Source organism: Mobula hypostoma, chromosome 1 (genome assembly GCF_963921235.1).
Source record: "Mobula hypostoma chromosome 1, sMobHyp1.1, whole genome shotgun sequence".
Classification (NCBI taxonomy): domain Eukaryota; kingdom Metazoa; phylum Chordata; class Chondrichthyes; order Myliobatiformes; family Myliobatidae; genus Mobula; species Mobula hypostoma.
The window spans coordinates 133,272,547-133,293,865 of record NC_086097.1 but is presented as its reverse complement, the minus strand read 5'-3'; the positions used below and the strand labels follow the sequence as shown (position 1 = coordinate 133,293,865).

Here is a 21,319-nt window from a genome sequence, read left to right as displayed (position 1 = left end):
CTATGAAACCTTTCACGCCGAAATGGCATAAAGCGAAGAAGCAATTACCATGAATTTATATGGGAAAAATTTTTGAGCTTTCCCAGACCCAAAAAAAACCTACCAAATCATACCAAATAACACATAAAACCTAAAATAGCTCTAACATATAGTAAAAGCAGGAATGATATGATAAATACACAGCCTATATAAAGTAGAAATAATGTATGTACAGTGTAGTTGGGAAGATTAAGCCAAGACCGATATGTGGGGGGAAAAAATCAGCACGTACGCGCATGCGCACGTCACATAAACGCATATCATGCATGCGCACACGGGTGCCTGCGCAAGGCTTCATGGCATGGTAGTCTTTCTTGGGGTAAACACAAGTGTCCCGTCAATGCACAGAAAAGGTGCTGGTGAACGCAGCTGGCCAGGCAGCATCTATAGGAAGAGGTACAGTTGACTTTTCAGGCTGGGACCCTTCGTCAGGATTTGACTGCTTTCTTGTCCCTTATTTGGGAGTGAGAAAGTTGGCAACCCTAACTGTAAAAGACATGTTGAGGTGAGTTTAACCCTACTTGAACAACTCCCCTCCCCCACCCCCCCGTCGGCTGCTCTGCAAGAATATTGTCAATATTAAACCGGTCTGTGGTGAAAAAAGGTTGGGGACCCCTGATCTACAGTTAATAGTGCTTAAAAGTATATTATTGATTCTTGAATTTTAGTATGCTTGTAGCATACGCTGATCTAGATTCACATTAGCCACTTCTGCACATTCATTTGTTAAATGTTAAATTTTAAATAGAGAGTTTATTTGAGGCATTGTCTTTTTGACAAAGTGCTTGTCCTTTTGAGTGTTCTTTTGTTTCATACAATGTTTATCTTTTATTGAAAAGCCTCCAGTGTTTACTTAATACTTGCCCAGGATGAAATAGTTGCAGCCAGAGCTTACTGATTTGGGAGATTTATTACTTTTATGGACCATCCTTCTTGCTTCAATAATAGTTTGAAGAACTACTTAATGATGCAATGAATCCATTACATTATAATGTAATGTAATTTCATGCAACAACAAAAACTCAGCTGTAATCAGAGTAAGATTAAACATTTTTTAAAAAGAATTATGGAGAGGAGATTGAGGAGGGGAAGTTGTCACATGATATAATGTCTCAGTCTGGAAAGTTTGGAAGACTTTGTTTCCCATCAACATGGTTTAATTTCAAAATGGAGAACTGTCAGTCTTTAAATCCACCAGAAACCAAATGTCTGGCTGAAATTTGAGTGCATTCATTATGACTGAAAATATTTGCACTGTTTTGCAGGTGAGCGGCCATTTCAGTGCAACCTTTGTGAAAAAGCTTTCAACCAAAAAAATGCACTACAAGTTCATATGAAGAAACATACTGGGGAGAGACCGTACAAATGTGAATACTGCGGAATTTCCTTCACACAAAAAGGCAATATGAAGATACATATGAAAAGGGCACACGGCTTTCCTGGTTAGTGATCCACTTATTGCGATTGAATTAATGGTTAAAATAATGTACATGTTCTTCCTGTGTGGTAGTGCAGAATGAATCATTGGATTGATTTTACTTATTCCTGTAGAGGATCTATTGCCATTACGCAAATCACACTTGTTGCCTGTCCTGCTTGTACAATGCCAACCACATGAGGTTTGGTTTAGTGTAGCAGCTACAATGTGGAACGGAGTCAGATTTCCTTCCTGAGAAGTGAACCAGAAGTTTTTATTGTGGTCCAGTCATTTCACTGTCACAATTATTGATTTCATTATTTGTTCCTTAAATTTTGCGGTGATTGGGATAGAATTTGAACTCATGTTTTTAGATCAGTGGGCTAGGCCTTTGGATATTAGCTCCATGACTCAACCATGTTGCAGTGCACCTAAATAAAAGTGAAAAGCTATACAAGATAAATTGCTCAGAAGTGAATCTCTTGTAAGATGACTGATTTGAATACAAAATCTATTCTAAACTCTGACAGTGCATCAAAGTGGGTGATGTGGTGGGGCCAAATCTCTGGAAGTTGGGGGAGAGGAACAACCATAGTTAGCGATGAAGCAGTTTCTAGGGGCCTATTAGTTTATTGATTCTAATTGTGTTCTTAGACTGATAATCCCACCTGCTTGCTACAGCATGTCCATGTCACCTACCATTCTATCTGTTGCAAAATCTAGTAAGTTCTTTTTGCTCCTCCAGGCAGTGGTCAAGACACTGGAAGCAGCCAAGAGCAAGAGGGAGAAGATGCCAGTCGTGGTCTTGATCTCGTTGAAGTTGTACCAGAATCCTCTAATGAATGGCATTGTAGGATAGCAAATGTTTTCCGCTAACTTACACCATTTGCACTCCTACCCAACTTGAGTATAAGAAATAGAGTTTTGAAAATTCAGGAGCAACTGTTTATATATTTGGAGGTATTTCTTCCTGATCTTGGTCAGGCATTGTGACTTTGGTAGCCACCAGCCTGGGTCATTGGTAAAAGTTGGATGTGCCACCAGGTTAAACAAACCATGAATAAAGAGTTAATGCAAGGTTCTAACCTTGAGTTAAAGGGCTAAAATTATGAGCATGCAGTGCTCAGTCTAATTATGAAGCAAGAGAGAATGATCTACAAGTTCTGGAAGATGCGGCATAATGTGACGTTTACACAATTTTGAAGATTAATCACGACGGAATTTCTTATCTTCATTTCAGCTATTCAGGGAACACTTATTGTGGTGGTGTCAGGAGTTGTGCTGAATTAAATTGGCCTGATTGCTCATTCAGAGTATTGCACAGTGGAGAACCAGGCTGCACATCTCCCACCGGCTGACCATTTCATGGGCTCTCCCACCACCAGAGCCAATTGTCTATCATATCTCCAGAGAACCTCTAATTACAATCTGCCTGGCTTTTTATTGCAAGCATTCTAACTCGCCTGCAGTGTCATGACTTGCCACTAGTGTGACTAGTCTTCAGAACATAAAGCTATTCTGTGAATGAAAATAAATGGCTGATTGTATAAAAGTGAATTTTGTTTGCATTCCAAAGAATATTTTTGTAGATGTTCCCACTTTACACACACAGCACAACATTTTGTGCATTTGGTAATGTCTCTAGATAAGGGACTTGTACATGGATATTTATGTATATATTGTCTCCATTCTATGCCTAAGGTATTTTTTGTTTGCACTGTTGTTACATGAGCACTTCGTTAATGTATTTTTTCGTAGTGTATTATATAACTAGTGTTAATTCCACCCTACCCCCCCACCCCCAAAATAACATTGTGCAACATTTATATTTGACTTTGGAACATCACTGTAAATACCTGTGATATTTGTAATATCGGGTTGCATGTAAATATAACTAAGAGCATCTCGAAAGATAATCATAAGATTGGCTTTTCATCTGTCTCCAATGGAGCTTATTTTTTTGTTTAAACAATGTGTATATAGATTGTATAATTTGTGACTCAAGGGATGTTTTTTCTTCTTTGTATGTATATGTAATGTATTTAAATCAAGATATTTCAAATAATACTATTGGTTTTTAATAATCAGCTTTGTGAGGTTTTTATTTTTTCAAATGGGTACTAAGTGGACAATCCAGTTCGTCATTGGAAGGTTACGTTGGCTTTAAAAACTAATGCTATATTTATCTGCACTCTGGGAATATTTTTAACAAATTCTAACTGTCAATACTGTATTGTGCTGTAGGTTTTCTATGTTCTAATACAGTGGGCCACATTGGTTCAGTTACTCTTCACTACTGCAAACTTCAGCCGTGCTCAAAGCCTTGGTGGCAACAGAATGAACATTTTCCCAGACTTCTATATCAGTTAGAGTCATGAGGCAGTGGGGTCAGGGATCAGGCCTGTGAGTGAGGCTGTGACTGTCCTCTTGAAAGGTAAGTGAGGATGGATAATATCTTAGAATGTCAGGGGATGTTCACTGGCTGAGGAGTGTTAAGCTTGTAGCTAACAGAAAGGCACATACAGGGACTGGAATGTTGGAGAACTAGAATTTTTTTAAAGTTCTTCCCACTGCACTAGGCCAGAGACAACCAACTTCAGTAATAGTGCCCTATGATCAAGAGTAACACTACAATGCGGGTAGTGTATACATGCTCTGTACATTATTGGCCAATTTCAATGTTCTAAATGCATCATTGAGAAAGATCTCAAATTCAGCCGTGCTCCTCTGTTTCCATGCCTTGGTTAACAAAGGTGTCCAATTTGAATACAATATATCAAGCTAACACCTGCTTTGCATGGGTGTTTTTTTCCAGATGACACCCACCAAAAACGTACTCTTAACTTTTCTGAATGACCAAGCTGTAGTGGATGGGTAATGTTCAACTGAGTGGACCAAACTCCAACCCCCAACATCACATACCAGTAAGTTCTGCTATACTCAAAGTCTTAAAACTCCTTAAATTCCATCAAGTCAATTCCCCAACCCCTATCCTCGTAATTTCCAGTGGATGCGTATTTTGTTTATCTCTCATTACTGCCCCCTTGGAGTTGCAAGGAAATTGCAACATTTTTATTTTTGTTATTTCTTTCAGGATATGTGCAGTTCTGACAAAGTCACCTTTTGCTGTATTTTCCTAAAGAAGTGGAGTGAGATGCTGCCTTCCATTTTTCCAACTGATATAGATGGAGACCATTTCAGCCCCTTAGTCTATGCTGCCCCAGAGCAGCTTTGCACCCCCACCAACCTATCTCCCCATAGTCCTACCAATCCATTCCCTGCTCACCCACAGAAGATGGACAGTTTACAGTGCAATTAACTTCCTAGTCAGCATGTCTTTGGAAAGGAGGAAGAAACCAGTTGCAGGAAGAATGTGTAAACTCCACACAGACAGCACCCTAAGTCAGATTGAACCTGCATCAATGGAGTTCGGCTTGCTGTGCTGCCCATTCTTAATCTGCCTTAATTAATTTGGTAAAGGTACTCCCACATTCCAGTTGGACAGAGTTCCAGGATTTGTATCCAAGCGTCAGTGAAGGAACATTGATGTATTTCCAAGTCCCAGATAAAGTAAGTTGGAGAGAATTCACAAGTGGTGACGCTACCTGCTACCCGTCTCTGCAGTTGGAAAAGATCGTGGGATTTTGGAAGAAGTCTTGGTGAGTAATGGAGGCATCCTGCAGTACCCTATCACTTTCAAGGCCGCACCATGTGAGAGGATAGGGGAAATCCGTTGACTGTGGCAGGCAGTAAGAGGATGAGCTGAGTGGCCATAAGTTTCCATTTTCTTTGTGCTCTATACCCAGGGTGTACAGATATCCCTCTAGTGCAGGGGCCCATGGATCCCAGGTTGGGAACCTGTGGTCCACATTCACATTGGGCACTTCTGCACATTCATTTGCTAAATGTTAAATTTTAAATAGTGAGCTTATTTAAGGCATTGTCTTTGTGACAAAGTGCTTGTCCTTTGAATACTTTTTTCTGTTTAATGCAATGTTTATCTTTTCAGAAACATCTTTACTTAATACTTCCCTAGGATGAAATAGTTGCAGTCAGACCTTATTGATTTAGAGGATTTGTTACTTTAAGCTCTTTATTGCTTCAATAATACATTTTGAAGAGTTGTTTAATGATACAAGGAATCCATTAGAGCTTATTTTTTGTTCTTGATAATGTAAAGTGGTTAGTGACTGGCATTCAAACCATCAAACATGGGAGAGGTCTACTGTAAAGATTTTGCAATAAAACTTTGTTAATTTGGAGCATTTTCAACAAACATCAAACATGCAAAACAGCAATCTTTGTAGTTGAATTATAACTAACTTTATTTTAACATGGACAAACAGTTTAGCTGCATTATTTTTTACATTTACATTCAGAAATATCACTCAGTCATACATGATCATTCATCTTTTTCTAGTATGTGTTCTCTATAAGCAAGTTACCATACATAAACTGGCAATAGATCGGAAAACTAATTAATAAGTCTCTACTTTCACCTGCCTGTGCATTTTAGATATTACCAGTTGGAGAATGGATGGTATCATGCTTTGTCACCCACTGGAGAATAAGCCACAACTGGCAAAAGGAAGACGTCTAATCAAAGAGCAGCAGTAGCAGCAGCATTACCGAGGGAGGGCGGGTATAAACTATACTCTTCCTACATCTGCAGTAAAAACAGCAGGTGCTAGAAGTAGACTACGAGTGTCCTATCAGTGTCTGTGAGTGTGTATCATCCCCTTGTATTTCTTTCAAATTAAATTCTTGGTGCATGTATACGTTTCATGGCTGCAGAGACAATTCACCCTCGTGGCTAACATGAAGGGTGTTTACCTCTGAGAAGGCAACCACCTTAAGCTTTGTGTAAATTTGCCATTTTAATGCACTACACTTGGATAACAAACAAAAAGGTAAATGTAAAGGTGATAAAAATATTGCTTCAATTTCAAGAACAGTGCAATTCAAAAGAGCACTCACATAGCAATGGTCTTGGCCCATTGATGTGGAATTTAATGTTAGTTTGAGGTTATAGCTTACTGATAACATTTTCACACATCATGTTAGTGTAACACCTTAATGTTCACAGCTTTACAACACGTAATGCTGCTTATCTGCATTGCACCATAGAGTGTGTGAAGAATAGACAGTCAGGATTATTATACTACTGAGATGCTTCTTTGGGTACAAGTAACCAATGACATTTCTGTTCAAAATGGAGTTTATTGAATTGAACAGCAACTGTCAGACAAGATGTCACTTTACCACAGTGCTAATATATTTAGTAAAACCTTAGCAATTGTCATGATATTTTACAGTAATAGTGTTAAGACGCAATAAAATTCATTATAAAACATTAGATTCCTTATCCACAGAAAAGGAGAGTGGAAAGAGTTCTAAGACCATTGGCACCTTCACATCGTTTCTAAAATATTTCGAATTACTGTGGGACTAGTATATATAAGCAATAACACATTCCATTCATTATACTGTCTACTCCAGTTAATTTAAAATCTCTTTGCTCACAACATCCTGTGGCTCAAATTAAGAAATTTAAATAAACAGTTCTTTTTTAAAAATCTGGTTAACAGATAAATTTGAATTAGGCAAGTTTGCATTAAGAGCACCAGGCTAGATACCTGATTGGTAAAGATCATATTTGTATGCAATCATTCTCTTTGGAGGGACTCAGTAAATGCTAGTTAATGCATGAATAGTAAGACTGTTAATATACAACACAGAGCAAGGATATTTTTCCATTTTGAAGCATTCCTTCCTGTTGTACTTGAGGGGGATTCAGCGTCTAGCAGGTGAACCTTCACCTTTCTTCCCCTGTTTGGAACATTAAAGGCAGTGTATTTTAATAAACGTGCTTTGTAGAATTAATGAGTACAGAGTCAGTAATATCAAAGAAACTGATACTTCTGGCTACATTTAACTGTTCAGAACCTCTGAAGGCTAACACCTGCAAGATGGCTGTACATTTGCCAGAGTTAAAAACAATTATGTACATGTGTTATATATGAACAGCTTTTTTACCTTTTGAAAGGTCTATCCCAGACTCTTACAGCACTCAAAGCTTGCCTGACATTTTGGTGGAGTAGTACAAGAGCTGAACACTCAAAGGTGCAATCCTTTGGGTCTGATGCTAAATGAAAGACAAATTTCTGCAGTGCTTTTTGGTATCTCAATTTATGTGTAAAGTAGAGAGTATTCTGACTAATTACAATAGAGCCTGGTAGACCAGTTCCAATGCACAGGAGTACAAAGTTAAAAGTCACATACAACCCTGAGATTTATTTTCTTACGGGCATACTCAATCAATCCAATCATAGAAACATAGAAAATAGGTGCAGGGGTAGGCCATTCGGCCCTTCGAGCCTGCACCGTCATTTATTATGATCATGGCTGATCATCCAACTCAGAACCCCGCCCCAGCCTTCCCTCCATACCCCCTGACCCCCGTAGCCATAAGGGCCATATCTAACTCCCTCTTAAATATAGCCAATGAACTGGCCTCAACTGTTTCCTGTGGCAGAGAATTCCACAGATTCACCACTCTCTGTGTGAAGAAGTTTTTCCTAATCTCGGTCCTAAAAGGCTTCCCCTCTATCCTCAAACTGTGGCCCCTCGTTCTGGACTTCCCCAACATCGGGAACAATCTTCCTGCATCTAACCTGTCCAATCCCTTTAGGATCTTATACGTTTCAATCAGATCCCCCCTCAATCTTCTAAATTCCAACGAGTACAAGCCCAGTTCATCCAGTCTTTCTTCATATGAAAGTCCTGCCAACCCAGGAATCAATCTGGTGAACCTTCTTTGTACTCCCTCTATGGCAAGGATGTCTTTCCTCAGATTAGGGGACCAAAACTGCACACAATACTCCAGGTGTGGTCTCACCAAGGCCTTGTACAACTGCAGTAGTACCTCCCTGCTCCTGTACTCGAATCCTCTTGCTATGAATGCCAGCATACCATTCGCCTTTTTCACCGCCTGCTGTACCTGTATGCCCACTTTCAATGACTGGTGTATAATGACACCCAGGTCTCGTTGCACCTCCCCTTTTCCTAATCAGCCACCATTCAGATAATCTGTTTTCCTATTTTTGCCACCCAAGTGGAGAACTTCACATTTATCCACATTAAATTGCATCTGCCATGAATTTGCCCACTCACCCAACCTATCCAAGTCACCCTGCATCCTCTTAGCATCCTCCTCACAGCTAACACTGCCACCCAGCTTCGTGTCATCCGCAAACTTGGAGATGCTGCATTTAATTCCCTCATCCAAGTCATTAATATATATTGTAAACAACTGGGGTCCCAGCACTGAGCCTTGCGGTACCCCGCTAGTCACCGCCTGCCATTCTGAAAAGGTCCCGTTTATTCTCACTCTTTGCTTCCTGTCTGCCAACCAATTCTCCACCCACACCAATACCTTACCCCCAATACCGTGTGCTTTAAGTTTGTACACTAATCTCCTGTGTGGGACCTTGTCAAAAGCCTTTTGAAAATCCAAATATACCACATCCACTGGTTCTCCCCTATCCACTCTACTAGTTACATCCTCAAAAAATTCTATGAGATTCGTCAGACATGATTTTCCTCTCACAAATCCATGCTGACTTTGTCCGATCATTTCACCGCTTTCCAAATGTGCTGTTATCACATCCTTGATAACTGACTCCAGCAGTTTCCCCACCACCGACGTTAGGCTAACCGGTCTATAATTTCCCGGTTTCTCTCTCCCTCCTTTTTTAAAAAGTGGAGTTACATTAGCCACCCTCCAATCCTCAGGAACTAGTCCAGAATCTAACGAGTTTTGAAAAATTATCACTAATGCATCCACTATTTCTTGGGCTACTTCCTTAAGCACTCTAGGATGCAGACCATCTGGCCCGGGGGATTTATCTGCCTTCAATTCCTTCAATTTATCTAACACCACTTCCCTACTAACATGTATTTCGCTCAGTTCCTCCATCTCACTGGACCCTCTGTCCCCTACTATTTCTGGAAGATTATTTATGTCCTCCTTAGTGAAGACAGAACCAAAGTAATTATTCAATTGGTCTGCCATGTCCTTGCTCCCCATAATCAATTCACCTGTTTCTGTCTGCAGGGGACCTACATTTGTCTTTACCAGTCTTTTCCTTTTTACATATCTATAAAAGCTTTTCCAGTCCATTTTTATGTTCCCTGCCAGTTTTCTCTCATAATCTTTTTTCCCCTTCCTAATTAAGCCCTTTGTCCTCCTCTGCTGAACTCTGAATTTCTCCCAGTCCTCACGTGAGCCACTTTCTCTGGCTAATTTGTATGCTTCTTCTTTGGAATTGATACTATCCCTAATTTCTCTTGTCAGCCACGGGTGCACTACCTTCCTTGATTTATTCTTTTGCCAAACTGGGATGAACAATTGTTGTAGTTCATCCATGCAACCTTTAAATGCTTGCCATTGCATATCCACCGTCAATCCTTTAAGTGTCATTTGCCAGTCTATCTTAGCTAATTCACGTTTCATACCTTCAAAGTTACCCCTCTTTAAGTTCAGAACCTTTGTTTCTGAATTAACTATGTCACTCTCCATCTTAATGAAGAATTCCACCATATTATGGTCACTCTTACCCAAGGGGCCTCTCACGACAAGATTGCTAATTAACCCTTCCTCATTGCTCAAAACCCAGTCCAGAATAGCCTGCTCTCTAGTTGGTTCCTCGACATGTTGGTTCAAAAAACCATCCCGCATACATTCCAAGAAATCCACTTCCTCAGCACCTTTACCAATTTGGTTCACCCAATCTACATGTAGATTGAAGTCACCCATTATAACTGCTGTTCCTTTATTGCACACATTTCTAATTTCCTGTTTAATACCATCTCTGACCTCACTACTACTGTTAGGTGGCCTGTACACAACTCCCACCAGCGTCTTCTGCCCCTTAGTGTTACGCAGCTCTACCCATATCGATTCCACATCTTCCCGGCTTATGTCCTTCCTTTCTATTGCGTTAATCTCTTCTTTAACCAGCAACGCCACCCCACCTCCCCTTCCTTCATGTCTATCCCTCCTGAATATTGAATATCCCTGAACGTTGAGCTCCCATCCCTGGTCACCCTGGAGCCATGTCTCTGTGATCCCAACTATATCATAATCATTAATAACAATCTGCACTTTCAATTCATCCACCTTATTACGAATACTCCTTGCATTGACACACAAAGCCTTCAGGCGCTCTTTTACAACTCTCTTAGCCCTTATACAATTTTGTTGAAAAGTGGCCCTTTTTAATGCTTGCCCTGGATTTGTCGGCCTGCCACTTTTACTTTTCTCCTTAGTACTTTTTGCTTCTACCCTCACTTTACACCCCTCTGTCTCTCTGCACTGGTTCCCATCCCCCTGTTGTGAACTAACGTCCTCACGCCTAGCCTCTTTAATTTGATTCCCACCCCCCAACCATAGTAGAATTAATGAAAGATCACACCAGCAGGACAGACCAGTGTGCAACAGACCACAAACTGCAAATCCTAAAAGAGGATAAAAATAATAGTAAATAAATAAGTATGGAGAATATGAGATGAAGAGTCCTTGAAAGTGGGTCCATAGGTTGTGGGAATAGTTCAGTAACGGAGCAAGTGAAGTTATCCCCTCTAGTTCAAAAGCCTGGAGACAGAGGGGTAATAGCTGTTCCTGAAGTTGGTGGTGTGGGTCCTGAGGCTCCTGTACCACCTTCCTGATGGCAGCTGCGAGAAGCCTGGGTTGGGGGTGTCCCTGGTGATGGATGCAAGAATGTGCTCAATGCTGGGGAGGGCTTTACTCGTGATGGACTGAGTTGTATCCGTTAATTTTCATAGGATTTTTCCTTCAAGGGCATTGTAAATCAAGGCTATCCTCACAGAACACAGTTTCAGACAAGAGTACAAGTTTTCTTCAGCATCAGAGGCACTATTGATTGCTGAATGTCAGTAAGAAGTATCCTGTTATGATCGTACTGTTTGTGGGGGTTTGCTGCAGATGTTCTGTTTCCCACTACAGGCCAGATTGGTCTGTCATCAGCCCATCATTTAACTGTAGATCGCTGCCTAAAGCAAGTCATTTTGGAGGATGTAGATTTATATATTAAAAAAATGTTCAAGCAATTTTAAAAAAAAACATTAGAGTGTGTTTCCGTCTTCACTTAATTACAGTGGCATGCAAATGTTTGGGCACCCCGGTCAAAATTTCTGTTACTGTGAATAGCTAAGCAGGTAAAAGATGAACTGATTTCCAAATGGCATAAAGTTGGAGAGGGGTTCTTTTCATGAAATTCTGCACCCTTTTTTCTCCTAACATACCTCTGCTCATTACGGCCAAAAAGTTCTATTCAAAAGTTTCAAAGGAACATCCAAACAAGCCTGATGAATTTTGGAAACAAGTCCTGTGGACTGATGAAGTTAAAATATAACTTTTTGGCCGCAGTGAGCAAAGGTATGTTTGGAGGAAAAAGGGTGCAGAATTTCATGGAAGGAACCCCTCTCTAACTGTTAAGCACGGGGGTGGATTGATCATGCTTTGGGCTTGTGTTGCAGCCAGTGGCACGGGGAACATTTACTGGTAGAGGGAAGAGTGTATTCAATTAAATACCAGCAAATTCTAGAAGCAAACATCACACCATCTGTAAAAAAAAAGCCAAAGATGAAAAGAGGATGGCTTCTACAACAGGATAATGAACGTAAACATATCTCAAAATCCACAATGGACTACCTCAAGAGGCGCAAGCTGAAGCTTTTGCCATGGCCCTCACTGTCCCCCGACCTAAACATCATTGAGAATCTGTGGATAGACCTCAAAAGAGCAGTGCATGCAAGATGGCCCTAGAATCTCACAGAACTAGAAGCCTTTTGCAAGGAAGAATGGGTGGAAATCCCCCAAACAAGAATTGAAACACTCTTAGCTGGCTACAAAAAGCATTTACAAGCTGTGATACTTGCCAAAAGGGGTGTTACTAAGTATTGACATGCAGGGTGCCCAAACTTTTGTTTCGGGCCCTTTTCCTTTTTTGTTATTTTGAAACTGTAAAAGATGGAAATAAAAAAGTTTCCTTGCTTAAAATATTAAAGAAATGTGTCATCTTTAACTTTATGCCTTTTGGAAATCAGGTCATGTTTTACTCGCTTAGCTACTCACAGTAACAGAAATTTTGACCGGGGTGCCCAAACTTTTGCATGCCATTGTATTTCTTCAAAATACCTCTTCCTTGTGGCCAGTATTTTTTGGGGGGGGGTGGGGAAATTACAAGAGAATTGATTACCAAATTTACTCCATTGACCGAATGCCCCACAAAACAAATGTGGTCTTAGACTGGAGCAGGGACACTGGGAATGACCAGACTCTGGCTCTGTTTACTCCAGAGATAGAATAAAAAATATACTATTCTTATAGTGAAAAGAGCAATCATGTTAACTGTATAGGGTAATATGAGCAAAAGCAGCTAAAGAACAGATTAAACAGGTCTCCTGATCCTAATTTTTTCTCTTCCCATGGTGTATCATATTTTATAAATAACATTGTTAAAATTACTTTCCCCTGACTCCCAAATATCCCTCTGTTTTCATAGCATTTTTCTTGAATTACTCATTCCAACATATCACAGGCAAATCCCTGCCCTTTATCAGTAGTATCTACGTGAGATGCTGCCTCAAGAAGATATCTATTACAAATATCCCCCACTATCCAGGCCATTTCCATCTTTCACTACCATTGAGCGGGATGTACACAAGTCTGGAGGCTTATGGCAACTTGTTCAAGAACAGCTATTTCCCTTCAACTATTCTGCACCTGAACCAACTGGCACAGCTCAAAACACTACAACTCTGACCACTTTACACTACAATGGATATTTTCTGTTATAATTGTGTTCTTTCTTGTAAAAATTATGTACAACTTTATTTATGTTTTTAGTGAACGTTGTGTCTCTGATGCTATGTGCCTGTGATGCTGCTGCAGGTAGGTTTTTCATTGCATCTGTGCAGACATGTACTCATGCATATGATAAACTCATTTGCATTTTAACAAATTATCTTTAAAACAATTTTTTTATCTCGAGGTGCAATTAGCACTTAAATTATATGAGGCCTTCTCCTTCCTCTCTCTAAAGTTATTTGCAAATTATAATTATTTGTAAATATGAAATTTAAAACAGTTCCTTTCTAAATTAGGGTGCTTTGCCACATCTATTGACAAACAACAAATACCAGATTAATTCTGAAAACTATCTGTATTGCAATAAAGCACTTTAAACCAAGTTAGCAGATGTAGTGTGCCTCTTTGTAATCTGTAGGTTTATGTTTCTCTAATTTCTGGAGATTTTTGTATTCCAGTTTTCCTTATTCCTTCACAAGCTTTGTAAAACCCTGGTTAACCCACATCAGGAGTTTCACCAGATGTATTGCCCCATTAGAAAGTGGAGGCATTTGAAAGAGTGTAGAAGCGTTTTAATGGGATGCTGCTTTGATTAGATGGGCATCTGCTACAGGGAGAGATTGGATATAAGTGCCGGAGGTGGATGGTCATACGAGTAGCTGGTGCATATCACAAATCCAGATTATGGAACTACTGAAGGCAGTCTGACAATCTCTGAAGAGTGTTGATAATGGCTGGAGTCACCCACCTTGTAAAGACACTACCCAAAAGGCATCAATGGCAATCCACTTCTCTAGAAAAATTTGCCAAGAACAATCATGGGACCAGGATCCGCCTACATCATACGATATGGCACATAACGATGTTGATGACTCCACTGCAAAATGAGGAGAGTTCCGGATATTTGAAGCAGCTACCTTTTAGATGGGAGATTAAACCGAAGTCTACTCTGCCCTTTCTCAGATGAACTCAAAATGACTTAGCCCCTGGGTTACTGCAATCATTACAACATTTATCAAAATCAATATTGCCCATCAGACAGGGGTTACCTAGCCTATACTTGACTCCTGCGATGTAGCATTGTGGTTGAATGGATCCAGCAAACACCCAGTTGAAGCACGCTTGGGAATGTGCAATAAACACCTGTCTTTGCCAGTGATGCCCATGAACAAATAAAATCAGAGCTACAATAAAAACAATATTACAATTACACAACATTAAAACAGACTCTGACCTACCATCTCCATTCTGTCCATCAAGTACCCATCTAAGCTAACCTATTTACTAGGACTTGATCTGTAGCCTTAATACTAAGGATACTCATTAAGTATTGAGAGGGTCTCTGCCTCCGCCACTTTCTTAGGCAGTGTGTTCCACTGAGTGAAAACTTTCTCCCTCAGAGCTGACTCTTGTACTCCTTACCCTAAATATTGGCTCATCAGCAGAAAACATCGGAAAAACATCCCGGCTCCATCCTAATCAAGTCGAGTTTATTGTCTTGTGCACAAGTAGTATGGTGAAAATCATAGGTACAGACAACCAGGTAACAAACCTGGTGGTGCTGAAGCAGACTGCTGTCTCTACAACACACCAGCTTGGAGGAGCACAAATACATACGGAAAATGCATCTGACCTGCCCTTGCTACATGAATGCTAGTTGTTTTGTGATGGATACTGAGCGGTAATTTTCATTTGTTACCATTTTGAAAAGAGATGACAGGGTTCCATCTCTTCGTCCTTTATAAGCCGCCTTTGACTTAGAACCAGTTGTAGCGTAATGTGGCCTCTGTCCTTCAGTACCCTGTGAACAAAGCAATCCAGAATGTTAATCATGCAAAGACCCAGCTCATTCCTAGAAACTGTTTGTCTTCAGATATTGTTGTAGATAAAGTTAAAGTTAATAGCTGTGCTCTGTGTGAGCTTACCCCAGTTTGTAAATATATGTACACAGGCTGGGTGAGTGTAAATCTTTGGTGGTTATTAGAATGCTTAGATAAGTCCACTATAATAGTACAAGTTATTATTTGCCACATTAGCACTTGAAGGTAAAAGTCAGCATTGGTTGCTAAGTCTTCATGAATTTCACGCTGTTCTAAGAGATTTGGCTATATGATCAGTCACGTGACCAGTAAGTTTTTACAGCTCCAGGCTCTGATTAACAAATGGGAAAGAACACCATTTAATCAGTTATTTTCTAAATATCAGTGCCAAGTGTCCATACCCAATTGTGCCTGAAGTAGCTACACTGACCGCAATGGTTGATCTGGAGTTGTGTATAGTTTTGGTGGGCAGATTGCTCTCAAGAATTGACAAAGTTTTTATGAAGAAAATTCAAATGGTTTAGCTTTGAATTTTCTATCCTGCATGATGGGTGTTTATTTATAGATCAATGGATCAGAGATTTTAAACCATTACACTACCATGTCTATCAATGTAACTGTTGTGCTTTAGAGCTAAGAAGTCGATCTAGGTCAGTCTACCAAGTGTGGAGGACCTCTAGAATGCTCCCCAATTGGTGTGCTGGATGAAAGTCTGGATTCCCAGCAAGAGGAAGTTGGAATGAGATGCTGAGTGTTACAGAGAAGGACGTGCTTTCAAAACTAAGACTGATCAGCTGAGGGACACACTGTTGTTCTCCTTTACTAGCCCTGATTCCCAATCATTCCGGTAAAAGACAGGACCACCTCACCCTTGACTACTCAACAATTTAGTACAGTTGTAAATTTCATTTTCCAGGAATAAATTCTCAAAGTGTTGACCTGTATGCCTCAAGCTTATAGAGTGTACATGAGTTTTACAAAGACCTCATTCCATCAAGTAAGGTACCCGCTCCTGAACACCATATTGCCACGTGTGCACTGACAAAGCTTTCAATGACCACTCCATGTCAACATTCAGTCTAACGATATTCCAGATGGAAATCACAACCTTTAGGTCAACAAGAGACAATGGAAGATGCTGTGAGGCTCATTCTAGGGCTGTGGGAGGAGTGAGTGATCGTGCGAATGAGTACCAGTGGCCATGAAAAGGGAGAGCACCTTCAAGTTCATGGGTGTCAACATCTTGGAAGACCTGTTCTGGGCCTGGCAAATAGATGCAACCATAAGGAGGGTGTGCCAGAGTCTCCGCTTTCTTAAAAGTTTAAGGGGATTTGGCATGTCATCCATCGGAGACTCTAACAAATTTCTACAGATGGTCATTGGAAAGCATTCTGACTGGTTGTGTCATGGCCTACTAGTACTGGAACTCCAATGCATAGAAACGAGGGGCTAAAGAGAGTGGTGGAATTGGTCACTACCATCATGGGTCCATTCCGTGCCATCATTAAGGATATCTACAAGAGGCAATGGCTCAGGAAGGTGACAACCATTGCCCGGGGGCCCGACCATCTGCTGCCATTACACAGGACATACAGGAGCCTGAAGACCCAGACTTTAAGATTCACCAACAACTTCTTCCCTACTGTTTTTGCAAATGATGGAAATCTTGAGCACAGACACAAAATGCCCAACTAACTCATCAAGTCAGGCAGCATCTAAGGAGGAAAATGAACACGATGTTTCCAGCTGAGACCCCTCACCAGGACAGGAAAGAAAGAGGGCATAATCCAGAATAAAAAGGTAGGGGGAGGTGAAGGGAATACAAACTGGCAGGAAATGAGAGGCCAGCTGAGAGGATGAAGGTAGGTGGGGGAAGGAGGGGTTAAGGGGAAATGGTGTGAGAAGCAAACAGGTGACAAATGGAAGAGAAAGGGTTGAAGAAGGAATAATCTGATAATGGAGGACAGTAGACCATGGAATAAAGTGGAGGAGGTAGGAAACCAGAGGAAAGTGGTGGGCAGATTATAATGGCAGGGGAGGGGAAGGGGAGATCACAGGAATGAGGGATAAGAGGTGGAGGAAGAAAAAGGAAAACAGAGGGGAGTGGATACTAGAGCTAGAGAAATCAATTCAATCACCAATGGGCTCCCACCATCAGGCACATCTTCCCACATCCCCACCCCTGTCCACATTTTGCTCATTCTGTGACTTCCTTGTCTGCTTGTCCCTTCCCATCAATTTCCCTCCACTTATCTCTGCAGCTGCTCCTATACCTCCTCTCTCACCATCATTCAGGGCCCTAAAGTGAGGCAGTCTTTCACTTGCAAGTATTCAGTATAATTTATTGTATTTGGTGCTACTGGTGCAGCCTTCCTTACATAAGTGAGAACCAACACAGATTTGGAGACTGCTTCATTGAGCACCTTCGTTATGTTCACAGCAACAGCCAGGATCTCCCAGTGGCCACCCATTTCATTTGTACATCCCATTCCCCCAGCTGCATGTCAGCCCATGGTCTCCTCTTCTGCCGTGATGAAGCCTGATGCTGGATGGAGGAGCAGCTCCTGGTATTCTGTCTGGGTAGTTCCAAGCTGACAGCATCAACATTGATTTCACTAACTTCCAGAAACCATTCCCTTCATGTTTTCCTTTTTCTCCCACCCCCTTTGTTTTCCCTCATTCCTGTAGCTGCTCACTCCTCCTCTACACCCTCCCACCCTCATATTCTGCTCATCACCTCCCTTGAGTTCCCCATCTCCTTCTCTTTATTCAGTCATCCATGGTCCTTCCCTATCTGATTCCTCCTCCTTCAACTCTGACTCTTGTACCTATCACCTCTCAGCTTCTCTCATCATTCTCTTTCATCCCCCTCCCCAACCACCTACCCCCTTTCACCCTGACTCACCTACTTGCTGTCAGCTTTTACTCCACCTCCCCTACCTTTCTTACTTTGGCTTATTCTGTCCTCTTACTTCCCAGTTCTGATAAAGGGTCTCAGACCGAATTGTTGACTGTCCATTTCTCTCCATAGATTCTGCATGACTTGTTGAGTTCTTCCAGCATTTCTGTGTACTATCGGTTCTATGTCACTCACATTAGGTTCTTAAAGCGACCTGGAATACTCAAAAACGATCTTCGACTATATTTCATTTCTCTTTCTCTCGCTAATTGCACTATTGTTATGTTTATTTTGTAAATTATCTTAATTAAAACTCGTTAACTTGTGTTTTTCCAGGTCTATACTGCGCTGCTGCCACAGTGCTAATCTTTGTGGTATTCCTACCCGGTGTATGTATGCCTATGACAATGAACTCAAACTTGGTAAACACTATGGAGTGATAAACAAGTAGGCATTGATCATAAAATGTGACAGGTTACATTCAGTAACAAATTAAATGTGACCTTTGAGTAATTTGAAAAGCCTGAATAAATGTGACCTGTCACAGCATCAATTATGCAGACTTGCCCATCTGCATGCTAGATACCGTTTGATCTGAACTTGCCCTTTCATTAAAAAAATAGATAAATATTTGTACAGACTGTGGAAACACCGGTAAAATGCTGAAAGGATCACCATGGATCTAACAAGTTGAAGGACCTATTTCTGAGACCAAATTCACTCCTTCATCTGGAAGAATCACCAAAAACTTTTAGCTGTCCCGCAACATACACTAAAGACTTTGGCTGGTTGGCGTCATAGGCACAGCACAAGAGAATTTAAAGTAAATATTTAAAAGAGTGTCTGAGCTGGTATTTGGATTTTTCAGAATCACTAAAATATTTATGTCATTTAAAACAAAATGTATTATGACACTGAATGAAAGTACTGAACGTCACACAAATCATCAGCAAAAGCGATGTACATTATTCATGCACCATGATGTATGGGCTGAGATTACACATTTCATTTGAGGTGCAGTTAGTTGGCTCTGTGATCATGAGGTTAACTGATTAGACTCCGAAAACTCTGCTGCGATTTCAGATCCAGCAGTGCAGACTCACCTTGTTGGCAAATGTTGACATTGATAGCGGTCAGGTTCTGAATCAAGAACACTTTCCCTTTTTCTCTCTCGAGCTATTTCTCTGCATCCCCACCCATAACTGTCTCTGACTTTCTCTGCTTCTAATAGAGCAATGGAATTCTAAGTAATGGCTTCAGCTTCATGATATCAACTACCATTATCTCAACATCCTCCTGTGAGCTCCCCCATGGAAATCGGCCCTTCGGCCCAACTGGGCCACACTGACTGAGATTCCCATCTTAGTTAGTCCCATTTGCCCAAGTTTGGCCCATATCTCTCCAAACCAGAGGTTCTCAACCCATGCTGTGGACCAATACCATTAACCAAGGGGTCCTTGGACCCCAGGCTGGGAACCCCTGCTCTAAACTTTCCTATCATGTACCTGTCCAGATGCCTATTAAATGTTAAGGTACCTGCCTTAACAACGTCCTCTGGTAGCTTGTTCCTCATATGCACCACCCTCTGTGTAAAGAAGTTGCCTGCACCCCACCCTCTCCTCTGCCATCCCAGTTCTTTTTAAATTATTTTGTCTCTCACTTTAAACCTATGCCCACTAGTTTTTGGCTCCCTTTCCCTGGGAATACAACTGTGCACATTCACCCTATTTATGCCCCTCATGATTTTCCATCGCAATATGATGATCCCTCAGAGTCCTACCCTCCAGCGAATAACGTCCCAGCCTGCCCAACCTTTCCCTATAACTTGAGTCCTGGCAAACCACCCTAGCCTTCTTCCTTGACATTCATTTCCTCTCTATTGGTTTCTTTCTCGCTGTCTGTCACATTCTCTCCCACTCCTCCTTCTCCTCCCTCCTCCACACACTGTCTCCCCTATCCCCCCCTCCTCATCACCCCACTGTACCTTATAACCCATCTCTCCAATCAGGACAAAACTAAAGCCACGAACCATTTTGGAGAGGGAAGGGATGTTAGTGTTATATTAGTCAGGTGTCTGTCAATATTGATCCTCTCAACCTCACAGTAATGAACAACCTAGCTGTTATCAGACAGCTATTAATGAGATCCCGCTGTCTGCATATTGGTTGCCACGTCTCCTGCTTTACAGCAAAGACCACGCTGTATGTGTAAGGAAATCAGAAAAAACTGCAACTACTGGAAATCTAAAATAAAATAGACAATGCTGGAAACACTTAGCAGGTCAGACAGCATGTAAGAAACAGAGTCAATGCTTCAAGTCAAAGGTGCTTCATCAGCTCCAAAATATTAACTCTTTCCCTTCCCACAGATGTTGCCTGCAGTGCTGAGTGTTTCCTGCAGTTTCTGTTTTTGTTTAAGCACTGCATGAACACCTGGAATGACTGGTGCTGTGAAAGATGATATTGAAATGCAAGTCTGTCCCTCCTTCCATTTCTGTCTGAATGTCTCTGTTCTCTGTTCCCATCTATCTCTTTCTCATCCCCACCTCTCCTCACTATGACTAGAAGCTACCCCTGGTTACAGTTGGAGCATGTGAGGCACTTGCAGGCATTTCTCTCTTGATTCCACTTCACCTGCACACAACTTGCACCAACACTTCCTACTTCCTCAGGAGACTGAAGAAATTTGGCATGTCCCCTTTACCCTAATCAATTTTTATTGATGCCACATAGAAAACATCTTATCTGACAATCACAGCTCGGTATGGCAACTGGTTTGTTCGAGACTGGCTTTTTATTACCCCTAAATCTACATAAGCCACAGTATCTCCTCTATGCACCGCTCTGCCTGTGACCACAAGTAACCACAGAGAGTTGTTGACTCAGTTCAGCATGCCATGGAAACCAGCCTCCCTTCATTGCAATCTGTCTGCATTATTGAAGTAGCTAACATAATCAAAGACCCCTCCCCTCCCCAACAGGCGGAAGGTACAAAAGCTTGAAAAGACAGGCGAGCAGGCTCTGGGACAGTTTCTACCCATTATTATGGGACAATTGAATGGACCTCTTGTAAGATAAGAACTCTTGACCTCTCAATACACTGCGACATGGCCCTCGCACCTTGTTGTCTGCCTGAACTGCACTTTCTCTGTAACTGTAACACTTTATTCTATAAGGCACTGTTGTAATGAAATGATCAGTATGGATGGCAAGCAAATCAAAGTTTTTCCACTGTACCTCAGTTTATGTGAC

General features: G+C 41.2%; 2 protein-coding genes across 12 annotated transcripts in view; one reads left to right on the top strand and one right to left on the bottom strand.

Moving 5' to 3' along the window:
• The window catches only part of LOC134350557 (zinc finger protein 236-like), a 160,240-nt gene extending 156,733 nt beyond the window's left edge, over positions 1 to 3,507 (top strand). For all 3 annotated transcript variants that reach the window (XM_063055924.1, XM_063055915.1, XM_063055904.1), the window contains 2 exons: positions 1,305 to 1,481; positions 2,202 to 3,507. In XM_063055924.1, the coding sequence (XP_062911994.1) occupies positions 1,305 to 1,481; positions 2,202 to 2,332 (308 nt within the window). In that variant the 3' untranslated portion in view covers positions 2,333 to 3,507. The remainder of the gene's footprint in view (positions 1 to 1,304; positions 1,482 to 2,201) is intronic.
• A 2,101-nt stretch (positions 3,508 to 5,608) lies between these two features.
• mbpb (myelin basic protein b) overlaps positions 5,609 to 21,319 on the bottom strand; it is a 189,474-nt gene continuing 173,763 nt past the window's right edge. For 4 of the 9 annotated variants that reach the window (XM_063055873.1, XM_063055842.1, XM_063055863.1 and 1 more), the window contains 2 exons: positions 15,049 to 15,150; positions 5,613 to 7,285 (listed from right to left, as the gene is read on the bottom strand). In XM_063055873.1, coding sequence (XP_062911943.1) covers positions 7,250 to 7,285; positions 15,049 to 15,150 — 138 coding nt within the window. In that variant the 3' untranslated portion in view covers positions 5,613 to 7,249. Of the gene's footprint in view, positions 7,286 to 15,048; positions 15,151 to 21,319 lie in introns of all 9 variants that reach the window. The other 5 variants (XM_063055818.1, XM_063055823.1, XM_063055880.1 and 2 more) reach the window with 3 other exon arrangements.